This window comes from Eleutherodactylus coqui, chromosome 3 (assembly GCF_035609145.1).
Source record: "Eleutherodactylus coqui strain aEleCoq1 chromosome 3, aEleCoq1.hap1, whole genome shotgun sequence".
In the NCBI taxonomy this organism is placed as follows: domain Eukaryota; kingdom Metazoa; phylum Chordata; class Amphibia; order Anura; family Eleutherodactylidae; genus Eleutherodactylus; species Eleutherodactylus coqui.
The window spans coordinates 127,532,210-127,549,912 of NC_089839.1; the positions used below are offsets into that span (position 1 = coordinate 127,532,210).

A 17,703-nucleotide genomic window follows, 5' to 3' on the forward strand; every position below is an offset into this window, starting at 1 on the left:
TTCGGAGGAAGAGCAGCTGGACGATGAGGTGACTGACCCCACCTGGTTTGCTAAGCCTACTGAGGACAGGTCTTCAGAGGGGGAGGCAAGTGCAGCAGCAGGGCAGGTTGGAAGAGGCAGTGCGGTGGCCAGGGGTAGAGGCAGGGCCAGACCGAATAATCCACCAACTGTTTCCCAAAGCGCCCCCTCGGGCCATGCCACCCTGCAGAGGCCGAGGTGCTCAAAGGTGTGGCAGTTTTTCACTGAGAGTGCAGACGACCGACGAACTGTGGTGTGCAAGGTTTGTCGCGCCAAGATCAGCCGTGGAGCCACCACCACCAGCCTCACTACCACCAGCATGCGCAGACATATGATGGCCAAGCACCCCACAAGGTGGGACGAAGGCCGTTCACCGCCTCCGGTTTGCACAACTGCTTCTCCCCCTGTGCCCCAACCTGCCACTGAGATCCAACCCCCCTCTCAGGACACAGGCACTACCGTCTCCCGGCCTGCACCCACACCCTCACCTCCGCTGTCCTCGGCCCCATCCAGCAATGTCTCTCAGCGCAGCGTCCAGCCGTTGCTAGCGCAACTGTTTGAGCGCAAGCGCAAGTACGCCGCCACGCACCCGCACACTCAAGAGTTAAACGTGCACATAGCCAAATTGATCAGCCTGAAGATGCTGCCGTATAGGCTTGTGGAAACGGAGGCTTTCAAAAACATGATGGCGGCGGCGGCCCCGCACTACTCGGTTCCCAGTCGCCACAACTTTTCCCGATGTGCCGTCCCAGCCCTGCACGACCACGTCTCCCGCAACATTGTACGCGCCCTCACCAACGTGGTTACTGCCTAGGTCCACTTAACAACGGACACGTGGACAAACACAGGTGGGCAGGGCCACTAAATCTATCTGACGGCACATTGGGTGAATTTAGTGGAGGCTGGGACCGAGTCAGAGCCTGGGCCCGCTCACGTCCTACCCACCCCCAGAATTGCGGGCCCCAGCTCGGTGCTGGTATCTGCGGCGGTGTATGCTTCCGCCACTAAACCACCCTCCTCCTCCTCCTCCTACGCAACCTCTGTCTCGCAATCAAGATGTGTCAGCAGCAGCACGTCACCAGTAGTCGGTGTGGCTGCACAGCGGTGGGCAAGCATCAGCTGGCCGTGCTGAAACTACTCAGCTTAGGAGAGAAGAGGCAAACTGCTGCAGGGTCTGACAGAGCAGACTGACCACTGGCTTTCGCCGCTAAGCCTACAACCGGGCATGGTCGTGTGTGACAACGGCCGTAACCTGGTGGCGGCTCTGCAGCTCGGCAGCCTCACGCACGTGCCATGCCTGGCCCATGTCTTTAATTTGGTGGTTCAGCGATTTCTGAAAAGCTACCCACGCTTGTCAGACGTGCTCGGAAAGGTGTGCCGGCTCAGCGCACATTTCCGCAAGTCCAACACGGACGCTGCCACCCTGCGGACCCTGCAACATCGGTTTAATCTGCCAGTGCACCGACTGCTGTGCGACGTGCCCACATGGTGGAACTCTACGCTCCACATGTTGGCCAGGCTCTATGAGCAGCGTAGAGCTATAGTGGAATACCAACTCCAACATGGGCGGCGTAGTGGGAGTCAGCCTCCTCAATTCTTTACAGAAGAGTGGGCCTGGTTGGCAGACATCTGCCAGGTCCCTGGAAACTTTGAGGAGTCTACCCAGATGGTGAGCGGCGATGCTGCAATCATTAGCGTCACCATTCCTCTGCTATGCCTCTTGAGAAGTTCCCTGCAAAGCATAAAGGCAGACACTTTGCGCTCGGAAACGGAGGCGGGGGAAGACAGTATGTCGCTGGATAGTCAGAGCACCCTCATGTCTATATCCCAGCGCGTTGAGGAGGAAGAGGAGGAGGAGGGGAGGAGCATGAGGAGGAGGAGCATGAGGAGGAGGGGGAAAAGACAGGATTACTGGGTGTACACACTGCTCGACCCACGGTATAAGGAGAACCTTTCCACTCTCATACCCGAAGAGGAAAGGGGTTCGAGAGTGATGCTATACCACAGGACCCTGGCGGACAAACTGATGGTAAAATTCTCATCCGACAGTGCTAGTGGCAGAAGGCGCAGTTTCGAGGGCCAGGTAGCAGGGGAGGCGCGGAGATCAGGCAGCATGTACAGCGCAGGCAGGGGAAAACTCTCCAAGGCCTTTGACAGCTTTATGGCTCCCCAGCAAGACTATGTCACCACTCCCCAGTCAAGGCTGAGTCGGCGGGAGCACTGTAAAAGGATGGTGAGGGAGTACGTAGCCGATCGCACGACCATCCTCCGTGACGCCTCTGCCCCCTACAACTACTGGGTATCGAAGCTGGACACGTGGCCTGAACTCGCGCTGTATGCCCTGGAGGTGCTTGCTTGTCCTGCGGCTAGCGTCTTGTCAGAGAGGGTGTTTAGTGCGGCTGGGGGAATCGTCACGGATAAGCGTACCCTCCTGTCAACCGACAGGCTTACACTCATAAAGATGAACAAAGCCTGGATTTCCCCAGACTTCTCTTCTCCACCAGCGGACAGCAGCGGTATCTAAACAATACGTAAGCATCGTTCTCTATCACCATCAAAAACGGGAACCTTTTAGCTTCATCAATCTGTGTATTATATTCATCCTCCTCTTCCTGCTCCTCCTCCTGAAACCTCACGTAATCACGCCGAACGGGCAATTTTTCTTAGGCCCACAAGGCTCAGTCATATTACTTTAGTAAACAATGTTTATACGTTTCAATTCTCATTAAAGCGTTGAAACTTACACCTGAACCAATTTTTATTTTAACTGGGCTGCCTACAGGCCTAGTTACAAATTAAGCCACATTAGCCAAAGCGATTAATGGGTTTCACCTGTTTTCTGAGGTACATTAGTACTGTTGGTACACCAACTTTTATGGGCTTCGCCTGCACTCGTGGTACAGCAAGGTGTGTGGGGTTGGCCTACACTTTTGCTACACAAACATATTACCAGTCTGACTGGGGCATGCAGTGTGGGCCAAAGCACACCTGTATTCTATGTGACGTTAGCTCTGCTGAGCAGGGCACTACAATGGGATATATTTATGTACCGCCGATGGGTTCCAGGGAGCCACCCATGATGTGGGTGCACAGGGACTTCACATTAGGGATTTGTACCTGCCAGTGTCTATGTATTAAAAACCCCGGTCAGACTGGGGCATGCAGTGTGGGCCGAAGACCACCTGCATTTAATCGGATGTTACCTCAGCTGTGATGGGCAATGCAATGGGATATATTTATGTACCGCCGGTGGCTTCCTGGGACCCACCCATGCTGTCGGTCCACACGGAGTTGTAACTGCATGTGTCCACTTCTAAAGAACCCCAGTCTGACTGGGGCATGCAGTGTGGGCCGAAGCCTACCTGCATTTAATCTGACGTTAGCTCTGCTGTCCAGGGCACTGCAATGGGATACATTTATATACCGCCGGTGGGTTCCAGGGAGCCACCCATGCTGTGGGTGCACACGGAATTCCCATTGCGGAGTTGTACCTGCCTGTGAGTATTTATAAAAAACCCCGGTCTGACTGGGGCATGCAGACACCTTTACAGAATGAATAGTGTGTGGCACATGGGTTCCCCATTGCTATGCCCACATGTGCAGCTGCTGATGGAGGTGGCACAGGATTGGATTTCTCATTGCTCATTGTGGGCTATCGCCCCGCCCCTTTTAAAGAGGGTCGCTGCCTGGCCGTGCCAACCCTCTGCAGTGTGTGCCTGTGGTTCCTCCTCATGGCAGACGCACTTATAAATAGACATGAGGGTGGTGTGGCTATGAGGCCAGCGTGTGGCATGAGTGCAGCTGAAGGCTGCGCAGGGACACTTTGGTGTGCGCTGTGGACACTGGGTCGTGCGGGGAGGGGGGGGGGGGTGTTGGGCAGCATGTTACCCAGGAGAAGTGGCAGCGGAGTGTCATGCAGGCAGTGATTGTGCTTTGTTGGAGGTAGTGTGGTGCTTAGCTAAGGTATGCCTTGCTAATGAGGGTTTTTCAGAAGTAAAAATTGTTGGGAGGGGGGGGCCTTCTTGCCGCTATTGTGGCTTAATAGTGGGACCTGGGAACTTGAGATGCAGCCCAACATGTAGCCCCTCGCCTGCCCTATCCGTTTCTGTGTCGTTCCCATCACTTTCTTGAATTGCCCAGATTTTCAGAAATGAAAACCCTAGCGAGCATCGGCGATATACAAAAATGCTCGGGTCGCCCATTGACTTCAATGGGGTTCGTTACTCGAAACGAACCCTCGAGCATGGCGAAAAGTTCGTCTCGAATAACGAGTACCCGAGCATTTTGGTGCTCGTTCATCTCTAGTTGTAAATGAGATTGCAAGAAATTCACATGCTACAGAAAAAATCTGCAGTGTAAATTGACCTGCAGTGCAGATTGTATATCTGTGGCTGTCAATTTAAGCTGCAGTTTGGTTGTGGATTTTCTCTTTTGAGTTCTAAGAGGAAGTATGCATCGGTAACAAGACTGCAGCGAGAGGCACTTTATGAAATGACAAAAGTTGTAAAATTAAAAAACCATTTACTCCCCTTCTGCATGTTCTTGCCAGCTCTCTACACACCTCTGCAGCCTCCAGTGATGACATGTTGGATGAACATGTGACTGCTGCACAAAAACACAGCTGCAGTGGTCACATGGGTCAAGATTTCACGTCTGGAGACGAGGAGAAACTGGCAGAGAGAAAGATGCAGAAGGTGAGTAAATAGCTGTATTCCTTTTCAATAAACTATTCCATAGCACTAATTTGCAAGCAAATCTGCACTAAAATACTGTGGAATTCACCGTGGATTTGCTTCCAGATTTTCCACCATAGATTCATCCTGTGTAAATATTTCCTTACAGTATGTACTAACATAATGATGTCTGCTAGCGGAGAATGGAACGCAGATAAAAACTTGATTTTGTGTTTTAGATATATTTCTATTGGCTTTGTCGGGACACTCAGTCATTTGAATGGTTTGCTGATCTCCTCATCTCTTTGGAAGAACAAATGTCGGAGCGAGGCAAGATGGACTTTCTTAGTTATCATCTTTTTCTCACTGGCTGGGATGAAACCCAGGTAAAATGCTAATTTATGTGAAAACTTGAATTATATCAATATTATTATTAATCTTTTTTTGCTATCTAAAATCGAGGAAATAATAATCAAGTAAATGTATAATTATTCTGAACAAGTAGGCAAATAATAAGACAAAAAAGAGAGACGTATTTGACCATAAGAGTATATGATCTAAATGGAATGTGAAGAGTGACATAATAGGTACAAGATGCTAACTTTATCCAGTGGAACAGCTCTTTGTGTTGCTATGGGGAATATAGATAAAGTTGCATTCAATATTTGAGCAAACATGAATATAAAGTACACATTAAAAATGGGAATATTAGTACCAAGTCTAATGGTCTGGAGCAAAGAGATCCAAAGAACGGGTGCAACCTGGCAGACTTCCTGCAGATGGGGGTGAAAGGATGGTGTAAAGGGTAAATAGAGAGAATGAGAGGTGTAGGCCACTGACTGAAAACACAGCTGAGTTAGTCAAACTACCAATGTCCACTTGTCTGTAGTATGTGAGTGCTTCTCATGCTCTTCCCCTGCTGATGTCATTGCTCTGCCCCCTTGTGCAGCCACCGAAGGTCCTACAACATATATAAAGCACAGAATCTGATTGACAGCAGAACAAGACCGTTAGGGCTCTTGGAAGGGGAGGACAAAAATAACACACTGAAAATACAACCAAGCTGTTATTATCTCAGAAGACACAACTCAGCAGTCCTGACAACAACCTACCACCACCACAGAGATCCGGTGGGCTGAAGGACCTGTGGTGATGTCACTGCTGTGGGAGAAGCCAAGCTGTGTGTGTGATGTGTGGGGTGTAGTAGAGCTGTGTGTGTGCATGTACCATGTAGCAGAGCTGTGTGGCGCATTGTACCACCAGAAACACAGGTACTATAATTATCCACACAACTCAGCAGTCCTGACAGAACACATTGACCTACCACAGAGATCCAGTGGGCTGAAGGACCTGTGGTGATGTCACTGCTGTGGGAGGAACCAAGCTGTGTTTGTCTTTTGTGGTAATCAAGCTACTGTGAGTGTGATGTGCCACAAAAAAACACTGATACTATAATGTCCTAATAATTACTAGTAAACAGATATAACGGTGTGGATGTATGACAGAGTAGTATTGTGGAGAGCTTTGCAGACTAGGAGAGTTTTTCATTTAATTCTGCAACAAACATGTAACTAGCATGTTGAGTATTAGAGAGCATAGAATGGTAGAGTTGGAAGAGACCTCCAGGGTCGTCGGGTCCAGTGTCAGTACAAGCGCTAGACAAAAAACTGTCTGCTGCGTTCATGATGGATGGAAATAGAGCCTACCTGCTTAGTGGAATGCCAATTAGTTGTGAGGTACAGTAGACTAGGAATATTTTGTAAGTGAAGACAACAGGATTTGACAATTGATGCCAGTGCTGAAAGTATGACAAAAAAAGTATTGTACTAAACTATGCAGAAATCTTTATGGGTATAGGGAGCTGTAAAAATATTATGCACGGCATGTATTTGCTGATGCCCATGATTGGCTGAGTGGTCACCTGTACAATGAATGTTACATCACCACTGGAGCTTCTTCAGGGACTAGAACTGTGGGGACAAGTGCTCCTGCACTGGACCAAGGAAACACGTGATTTTTGAGGATGGCTTATTTTTCTTATTTAAGTTCATTCTCTGCACATAGAATTTCTTCACTCTCGGAGAACCCCTTTAATATTTACTGAAATAAGTAAGGTGACAATATTTTTGAAACATGGACATCTATTGATGGTTTTTGGAGGGCAGTCTAAACAGCAAACCTATTATTGAATATAACTGTGACATGAGCCAGCTTATGCATTGGGTGGTGGTGGGATGGTTGGGGGGAGGGGAATTGTGTTTTGTGGTTTAGTTTAATTTAATTTAATTTTTTTTTTATCTTTTGCTTTAGGCTGCACACATAGCTTTCCATTGTGATAATGACTTGGATGTTATCACAGGACTAAGACATAAAACAAATATTGGAAGACCCAACTGGAATAAAGAATTCAGATATATAGCAGACAGACATTCAGGGTAAAACAGACTAGTGACTACTTCTTTTTGTATGCTTTATGACCATGAGAACTGCTAACCACAATGATTTTCATTTTCATTACACAGGTATCGAATATTATGTCTACTTTAAAAGTACACGTACCTTATTTATACTGAAAGAGCGACATGTCAAAAGTTTCACAAAAATGCAGTTATTCTTTAATAGAAACAGTAAATATAGACATTTTAGCCAATAAATAAATCATTTTCAGTTGGCTAGAGACCATTGTCCTTTTTTGCTTTATACACTCATTGTCAAAAAAATCAAGAACTTAGAAAGAGTTGTCAGGATTATATTAAACTTTCTCTGTGTGATTGTAAGGTTGATATAAGTAAGTGATTACAATATCAGAGCAAAAGGATCATTTATTGTGGAAAACTAAACATTTGAATGGAGGCTCTAGTACCCTGTTCCTTCACAGTTTAGACAAAATTAAAATCTATTTATTTTATTAGATATACATTAAAACTATACTCGACAGACAGGGCACCACATAAAGACCTCCAGAAACCTAGAGGTGACTGAGTCTCGACTGGAGACTACCGATAGGTGCCATCTATTTGATCTTAGAGCCAGTGACGTTTCCTCTTTTTTCTTTTTGTTTATCAGTAAGAGGAATCAGATGGTGTTTAGTTGCTCTCAAAAATAATATGATGGCTACCAATATTAATTGGAACTAGAGTGTTTTGCAAATCTCTGGTTTCCTAAATTTCCGTATCGATTGATCTTTGTTGGCGAAATTGGTCACCGTCAGTTAGTTATGCTTCCCTTGGGGATATTCAATAAATGATCTCTAATATATCCCGTATTTTCAATTATACAACAGGTGCTAATTAGAGACACTCTTCTCTGAGTATAGCGGAATGGTATACAACTGATTAGGCTACCAAAACTCAGCTAACAGATAGGTGCTCTTTTCCTTAGTATTGCACTTGTTAACACTGCCTGATTCTAGGTGCAAATGGGTGCTCTTTTTTCTTAATATTGCACTTGTTAACACTGCCTAATTCTAACATACTATTTATAATATAGAGTCGGAGTAATAGAGCCTCTGGCCTGGATGGTAGGTCAGGGTATATTTTATTTTGGGCACGATATATTGATGACATATTACTCCTATGGACAGGTAATGAAATCCAGTTCCAACAATTCGTAAACTTTCTTAATCAAAATGAGCTCAACCTAAGATTCACATCGGCAATTAACAATGTGTCCATCGAATTCCTAGATGTGATGATTGAATTGAAACAAGATGGTTCAATATCCTCAAACCTCTACCGCAAACCTACGGCAACTAATAATCTGCTGAGATGGGATAGTTTTCATCCCTATCCTCTGAGAAAAGGAATCCCCAAGGGACAATACTTACGCGTGAGGAGAAATTGTTCAGAGATTTCTACTTTTGAGGTTCAAAGTAAGAAACTACAGAATCAGTTTCGACAGAGAAAGTACCCAATGGCGCTCCTGGACAATTCCTATAAATATGCCCGCGAACAAAGTAGAGAACTACTAATTCCCAAAGGGAGAGGAGAATCCCCTATCATCAGGGTCCTGGGCACGTACAATACAGCACACCACGAAGTAAAGGAAATTCTGGACAGATACTGGGATATATTATGCCATGATAAAGACCTTAAAGATATAATTCCTGAAAACCCACAAATTACATATAGAAGGGGACGAAACATCAGGGACCACCTTATTAGAAGCCACATGGATCGTAATAAACAAGATGGAAACTGGCTGTCTAAAAATATTCCCAATGGCACTTTCCCCTGTTCTAACTGTGCTGCATGTACCTTTGTACAAAAAAGTGATTCCTTTTCATCCAATGTCACTGGGAAAATCTACAAGACGAGAAACTTCTTCAACTGCACCACTAGAAATATTGTCTATCTTGCTACATGTGTGTGCAAAAAACAATACATTGCAAAAACTATACAAGAATTTAGGAGAAGGATCTTGGGACACGTCAGTAACATCAGGAGGAAGGAGAAGACCCCAATAGCAAATCACGTTTGGGAATTCCATGAAGGCAATCTTGATTGCCTAAAGTTTCAGGGCATAAAACTCATAAGGAAAGATGCAAGAGGTGGAGATATTGATACCTTCCTCTTAAAAAAAGAAGCAGGATGGATCTTTAGGATGGACACGGTCCAACCGAAGGGACTTAATGAACAGTTAACATTTAATTGCTTCCTCTGAAGAGTTTAAAAGGGGATGAAGATACTGAGGATAATCATTGAAATCAAGAGAATAAATCTCTAATAATCAAATGTTTATTTAGGTCATGAAGGCTTTTCTTATCCAGGGACCTTGTATACCACCGAAATGGATACTTAATAAGATGGAAGAAGAACTATGTGTTCACCTGGAAGATCAGATATGAAGAAAATTCATAGATGAGAAGGAGTGTGCTGCTTTATAACTATCCGCATTCTAAACTAGTTTTGCGCTTTGAAAATTATTTATAAGTGTATAGTTGATTTCATTAATATACACTTTTTATAAAGGTGATATGCAAATGGTATTAATAGCAAACTTACTAAAGGGATCGTTTAAATCAGCAAGACTAAAAGAAGTTCTTGAATACAAATGAATGAATATATTTTAATAGCATATTCACTCCAATAGATCTCCAAACTCACTTTTTCTACATATGCCCTCATCCAAGATGGCCACGAATGCCCTTGCCCAAATGTTAAAGCAACTTGACATAGACGCGATGTCAGCGGTGGCCATGTGACTAGTACGTGGGTCACGTGACCATTCCTAACACAGCCACCTCATCACACCGCTGACTGTCTCCAACGTCGGGTATGTGACTCACATGCAGGTCACGTGCTTATAGGAACGAGCCTACATCATCGTGCCGCGCACGTAGTTGCGTCATCATGTCATCCTATTATGCGGCATAGCCCGAGGGATACAGTCCGAAGAGGAGGGCCTATTACCAAGGTAACGGAAAAACATAGAAACTAAATTGAAAGCTCTACAATCGATCGGTACACTTTGGAAGCAATCAGTGTACTTTGTGGGTATCTTGTCATCAGTACCCATTAGTCCCTTATGTTATTTTACAGCCAAGTCTTAATACGAGCTCAACTCATGACTAGGACTTTGATTAGTTTATCCCTCAGTATCACATTATTGGTCAACAGCTGAGGACATACCCCCAGAAGGAGGAGCCAGGCGAGCTATATAAGGAAGGTTATATGACTAGAGCACAGACAACCCTGACCTACCATCAAGGCCAGAGGCACTATTACTCCGACTCTATATTATAAATAGTATCCTACAATTAGGCAGTGTTAACAAGTGCAATATTAAGAAAAAGAGCACCCATTTGCACCTAGAATCAGGCAGTGTTAACAAGTGCAATACTAAGAAAAAAAGAGCACCTATCTGTTAGCTGAGTTTTGGTAGCCTAATCGGTTGTATACCATTCCGCTATACTCAGAGAAGAGTGTCTCTAATTAGCTCCTGTTGTATAATTGAGAATTGGAGGGAGCTACTCTTTCTCATACTCCTTTTACATATTGGATGTTCCCTATATATGGAAATACTTCTATGTATAGAGTATGAAAATCGTTATCTAACTGCACTAATATTGTGTAATACTGCATACTACTGATTAATAGGACAATAAAGGAGTAGTTTATCTTTATCACATATTATTAAGATTCATCAGTTGAACTCTGGAGTGGGAAACTACCCGTACTAAACACTGAGAAAGTAACAGCTCACTAATCTCCTGATGACCCGCTAATATTAGCGGTGAAACGCGTCGAGATTGAAAGAGATTACGTAATACTATCTAACGAACCTATGATCACTCAAGTGATCATAAATCATCACTTAGAGAAATTAATGTTTGCTGACTGTGAAAATTGATGTGATCTGTAAAAATTCATAGTGAGCTCACATTCTTCCCACAACATCTGATGAGTGGGAACGTAGCGCAAATTGTCACTGTCAATCTATATCCTTAGAACAAAAGGAATAAGGAAAAATATAGGATATATTAGAGATCATTTATTGAATATCCCCAAGGGAAGCATAACTAACTGACGGTGACCAATTTCGCCAACAAAGATCAATCGATACAGAAATTTAGGAAACCAGAGATTTGCAAAACACTCCAGTTCCAATTAATATTGGTAGCCATTATATTATTTTTGAGAGCAACTAAACACCATCTGACTTCTCTTACTGATAAACAAAAAGAAAAAAGAGGAAACGTCACTGGCTCTAAGATCAAATAGATGGCACCTATCGGTAGTCTCCAGTCGAGACTCAGTCACCTCTAGGTTTCTGGAGGTCTTTATGTGGTGCCCTGTCTGTCGAGTATAGTTTTAATGTATATCTAATAAAAGAAATAGATTTTAATTTTGTCTAAACTGTGAATGGCGTTGAGTTATATTTTAGATGTTTTTTTCTGGCTCTGTGACTACACTCTAGTACCCTGTTGTATCGCCTCTAGCCTGGATACAAGATGTGATATGGGCGGGCATGGGGGCTCTAGTACCCTGTTGTACCACCTCTAGCTTGGATAGTAGATGTGATATGGCCGGGCATGGAGGCTCTAGTACCCCATTGTACTACCTCTAGCTTGGATACAACCTTTGGCACATCAGTCCACATTTACTAAAGCTGAGCCTCTAGAATGTGCAAATTCATATACTGTTGTAGTTGGTGTCCTAGATAGTCCCATACATGTTCTATTGCTAATAAATCTGGCAACCAGGCAGGACATGCAAGTGTGGCAATGTTATGCAGACATTCTTGTGATACACTTGTTTGTGCAGCCGAGCATTATCTTGCTGCTTTTTGGAAGCCCTGCCATAATAGGCAACTTATGTGGCTGCAGGATGTCCTGAACATATCGCTGACCCCCGAGACCATCACACCATAGCAAAGGCAGAATTGAGGTGCTCACCCCTAGGTTATCAGACATGGACATGGCCCTTGTCAGTGCCAAAAGTGAACCTGTATTCATTACTGGAGACAACCCAGTTCCACTTCATAGTAGTCCAGTTTTGTCATTCATGACACTGCTGCCAATGAGGTGGGTGGCTGTCAAAGGCAGTACATGCAATGGGCACCATGACACTAAATCTCCTTCAGCCTGCTTGACAAAGATCTCCCATAGAGATCGAAATGTTGCAGCTTTTATTATGGAGGAAAAATAAAGGATTGATTTTATTGCATCTCTACATGCTGCCACGATCTATTCTTTTCCTGAAATCTCCTTCAGCCAAGTGCCTGGAAATGGTTCCAAGAGACACAGGGTTGTAACGATTGTGCCACCTGTCTCTGGATGGTGGACAACAAAACAGTTGGAGATGCTCATGCTTGTCATACAATCAGATGCTTCTCTCTACTGGTAGTCTGTTAAAGGCGTCCTGAGCACTGTCGCCCTGTGTCCCCTCACACATCCACTGGTCTTAACACCTCCTAACATTCTGGTCAGAACGTCCCAGGTGGCAGACTAATCATTGATACGACCATCTTACATTCCAATAATACAACCCCTCTCAGTCTCTTGTAACAGGGTGAAATCTCTTCTCTGAGTCGTAGAGTGTCTAGGGTTCAACAGCTTTACAGAGATGCAAAAAGAGGCCACTTATCTGTCTGAGATGTAACTGCATGCTGGATTTTGCAGCAAAACGACAACTCCTTCTAGGGGCTTGATTTTTTTGACAATAAGTGTATATTGCATGTGGGTATTTTGCAACTCAATGTTTTAATTTAGTTTGTTTAAGATAGCCATTCGGAGGTTGCATCACAGATCCGACACAAAATTCTAGAACAGAAGCGCTGCATGCGCATTATAGTCAACGGGGTCCCTTCGGTGTTGTTCGGTTCCCTCATAAGATGGATACCGTTCGGCCAGGGTGTTCCCCTTTGCTGCTTCCCTGAATGGGGCAGAAAAATGAACCCCCCGATGCAGATGTGAAAGCAGCCTTACATCCGTACTTCTTTTAGTGTTGCGAAAGGAATATTTAACCCCTTCACACTCCAGGACGTACATTTACGTCCTGGAGCATCAGGGCATGTATGCAGAGAGGTCGCGGGGAGACCTCTCTGCATACAGCGCGGGCGTCAGCTGTTTAGTACAGCTGACACCCGCGGGCAAGAGCTGCGATCAGCCATTCGGCCGATCGCGCCTATTAACCATTTAAATGCCGCTGTCAATCCTGACAGCGGCATTTAAATCCCCCGAATACTGTTCGAGGGTCCCGCACGCCCCCCCCCCCCGCGGTGAGATCGGGGGAGCTGTTCAAATGTCATGGCAGCCGGGGGCCTTTTGAAAGGCCCCAGGGTTGCCTTAGCAGACTGCCTTTCAAGCCATCCCCATGGCTTGTCAAATGGCAGTATGACGTAATGCAATAGCATTACGTCATACTGCAGGAGCGATCAAAGCATCGCATGTTAAAGTCCCCCAGGGGGACTTTAACCCCTTAACGACAAATGACGTACCGGTACGTCATGGAGCGTCGGGGTATGTATGAAGAGAGGTTGCGTGGCAACCTCTCTTCATACAGTGCGGGCATCAGCTGTTTATAACAGCTGACACCCGCGGGCAATAGCCGCGAGCGGCCGCGCGGCCGATCGCGGCTATTAACCATTTAAATGCCGCTGTCAATTCTGACAGCGGCATTTAAATCCCCCGAACAATGTTCGGGGGTCCCGCGCGGCCCCCCCGTGGTGAGATCGGGGGAGCCATGCACGTATCATGGCAGCCGGGGGCCTAATAAAAGGCCCCAGGGCTGCCTTAGCAGACTGCCTATCAAGCCGTCCCCGTGGGGTGGCTTCATAGGCTGCCTGTCAAAAAGCAGTATGACGTAATGCTATAGCATTACGTCATACTGCAGGAGCGATCAAAGCATCGCATCTTAAAGTCCCCCAGGGGGACTTCAAAGTAAAGTAAAAAAAAGAATCAATAAAGTTTTTTTTTAATTGAAAAAAAATAAAAGTTGTAAAAGTTTAAATCACCCCCCTTTTGCCATATCTATTATTAAAAAATCTAAATAATAAATTAAAAATATGTATTTGATATCGCCGCATCCGTAAAAGTCCGATCTATCAAAGTAGCACATAATTTTTCCCACACGGTGAACGTCGTCCGAAAAAAAAAATGAAGAACGCCAGAAATGCACTTTTTTAGTTACCCTGTCTCCCAGAAAAAACGCAATAAAAAGCGATCAAAAAGTCCTATGTATTCCAAAATGGTACTATCAGAAACTACAGGACATCCCGCAAAAAATGAGACCTTGCTCAACTACGTCGACGGAAAAATAAAAAAGTTATTGCGCGCACAAAATGACAACAGAAAATAATTGAAAAAAATTTTATGTCTTTTAAAAAAAAAAAGAGGAGTATAGTAAAAAAAAAAGCTAAACAAGTTTGGCATTGTAGTAATCGTACCGACCCATAGAATAAAGTTATCATGTCGTTTTTATTGCCATTTGTGCGCCGTAGAAGCAAGACGCACTAAAAGATGGCAAAATGTCGTTTTTTTTTTTCATTTTACTCCACTTAGAATTTTTTAAAAGTTTTTCAGTACATTATATGGTACTTTAAATAGCACCATTGAAAAATACAACTCATCCCGCAAAAAACAAGCCCTCATACAGTGACGTGGATGGATAAATAAAGGAGTTATGATTTTTTTAAAGGGGGGAGGAAAAAACGAAAATGGAAAAAGAAAAATGGCCGCGTCATTAAGGGGTTAAAGTAAAGTAAAAAAAAAAAAATCAATAAAGTTTTATTAATTGTAAAAAAAAAAAAAAAACTTATAAAAGTTTAAATCACCCCCCTTTTGCCATATCTGGCATTAAAAAATCTAAATCATAAAATAAAAATACATATTTTGTATCGCCGCGTCTGGAAAAGTCTGATCTATCAAAGTAGCACATTATTTTTCCCGCACAGTGAACGTCGTCCGGAAAAAAAAAAGAACGCCAGAAATGCACTTTTTCAGTTACCCTGTCTCCCAGAAAAAACGCCATAAAAAGCGATCAAAAAGTCGTATGTATTCTGGATTGGTACTATCGGAAACTACAGGACATCCCGCAAAAAATGAGCCCTCACTCAACTATGTCGATGGAAAAAATAAAAAAGATATTGCGTGCACAAGATCACTGCAGAAAATAATTCAAAAAAATTAAATGTCTTTAAAAAAAAAAAAAGAGTAGTAAAGTAAAAATAAAAACTATGCAAGTTTGGTATCGTAGCAATTATACTGACCCATAGAATAAAGTTATCATGTCGTTTTTGTTGCAGTTTGTGCGCCGTAGAAACAAGACGCAATTAAAGATGGCAGAATGTCGTTTTTTTTTTTCATTTCACTCCACTCATAATTTTTTAAAAGTTTTTCAGTACATTATATGGTACTTTAAACAGCACCATTAAAAACTACATAACACGTCGCGCAAAAAACAAGCCTTCATACAGTGATGTTGATGGATAAATAAAGGAGTTATGATTTTTTTAAAGGGAGGAAGAAAAAATGAAAATGGAAAAAAAAGGGCCGCGTCATGAAGAGGTTAATTGTGTGTTTATTTTATTGTTCAAATGTTTCCAAAGTTTTCTTCATAAAAATGTTGCTCTTAAGAGATGAACTTTTCCCCCAATGAGTGTAGACTATTCTGCAGAGGTCCACCATCTAATACTTAATTGGATTTCACATAGGAATTTGGATTTATTTTTCTGCAACTCATTTACTCGATGGATTTGTTCAAATATATCTTTATTAAGGTAAAGTATAAGTTCCATTAATTGCGGCTCTGCCATACAGGACAGGTAAATCATAATAATTTGGCAAAGCAGGCTGTTAGCTTGAAGATGCCTTTATTGTAGAACTGTGGCATAAAAGTCACAGTCTGCTGATTTGTTGAACTCAAAGGCTTCTATTAAATTAGTCTGGTTAAAGAGTAAGAAATATTTGTGTTGATGCTTAGTATTGCAGGATATGATTTACTAATACATCTGGCTGCCTCAAATAAAGTATAGAATATTAAAACAAAATCTATTAAGACCAATAGGGCACTATATCTTATAAGATATTTTAATTCAGTTTATTTGTGCCATAGCCTAAGAAAAATCTGTTAAATGAGAAATTTAGCATATTTTATGGGGAGAAATTAAAGAGACTCAGTCACATCTTTTTGCACCCCTCTCTGAGGAAAACATAAGGTAATGACAGTCACACCCATTATAGTGATATGTCTGTTGTATGTATCTGTGCAGGAGTTTTTGAGAAACTTGCCTTTTATCAGTAACAGCAAATGCACAGAGGACTACTTCAAGTATATTCGTGAGCTGCAGGCTAGCTCCACCTGACTATTGATTGACAGCTATCTGCCTATTAATGTCCATAGAGAGAGAGAGATGTCAATTATTAACTGGAGGGCGGGGTGGGTGTGGCTATCTGCAGGTCATGAATATGCAGGACTAGTTCTGTGTCTGCCTGCTACTAATGAATGCTAATTTCTTTGAAACTCATGCTCAGATCCACACAGCAGACATATCACTGCAGTCAATATGACTGTCACTACCTTGTACTGCTCTGGTGACAGAGATTCTTTAAAAGGGTTGTTTTATCAAGACATAGCTCATATGGATGCCACAAGTGATATCTCTCTATTATGCAGAAGCTATTCATTTGAATAACCACCATGTTAAACCAGATCTCTCCCATAATAAAAATGGGTACATATACAAAGAAAACCTAAACAACCTCTAAAAACAATTTGGAAAAATGGCTTAATAAATAACTTTATAATAGCTTTATTATGAAGGCAAATGTTTTTTTAAATGACTGTTACTAGAACATCATCCTTAATTTCTTTATCTTTAAACAGAACAAGTATTGGAGTATTCTTCTGTGGACCAAAATCTCTTTCCAAAACACTTAACAGTATGTGCCATTTGCATTCATCATCTGACCCAAGAGGAGTCCATTTCCATTATAACAAGGAGAGTTTTTAATTGTGCAAATGTAGTGTTTTTTAGTTGTTGTAAAAAAGAATTTTTGAGCAATGATATCTTAACTACCCCAAATATGAAGTAATTTACTATTGTGTTAGCAGACATTTACACCATGTGTTTTATGTAAGACATAAGGAAAAAAAGATGCATCTGTATACCAACTTTATAGATTTTTTTATTAAACCTGTCCATAAAGTATATCCTTAAAGATTTTGTTCAGGAATTCAGTAAAATGGTTGATATACAGGGGTGTACAAAAATATGGAAACACTATACGAAATGCATGCTTTAAAGTTGTTTTTTACATGTCTTATTGAAATATATTTTATAATCCCAGGTAATTTAAGTGGAGGTAATAAGACACAGATGCTTTCATGCAGAAGTGCACATCTGCCCAAACAGCAAGGCTCCAATGGTCAGGCGTTTGGGACACTCAGCTGCTGCTACCAGCTGCCTCTAAAAACCACCCACAGCAGGGCAAGAGGTGCAGTAAACACAACTTTAGCAGGAAAGTTCTCAGCCAAGCAGTGGTCAAAAGTGCAGCTCAGTGCTAATGATT

General features: G+C 43.0%; 1 protein-coding gene across 1 annotated transcript in view; it reads left to right on the forward strand.

Moving 5' to 3' along the window:
- The window catches only part of NOX3 (NADPH oxidase 3), a 170,506-nt gene extending 153,362 nt beyond the window's left edge, over nucleotides 1–17,144 (forward strand). The window contains exons 15-17 of the mRNA XM_066594876.1: nucleotides 4,931–5,077; nucleotides 7,002–7,126; nucleotides 17,018–17,144. Of these exons, the coding sequence (XP_066450973.1) occupies nucleotides 4,931–5,077; nucleotides 7,002–7,126; nucleotides 17,018–17,144 (399 nt within the window). The remainder of the gene's footprint in view (nucleotides 1–4,930; nucleotides 5,078–7,001; nucleotides 7,127–17,017) is intronic.
- Nucleotides 17,145–17,703: the final 559 nt, after the last annotated feature.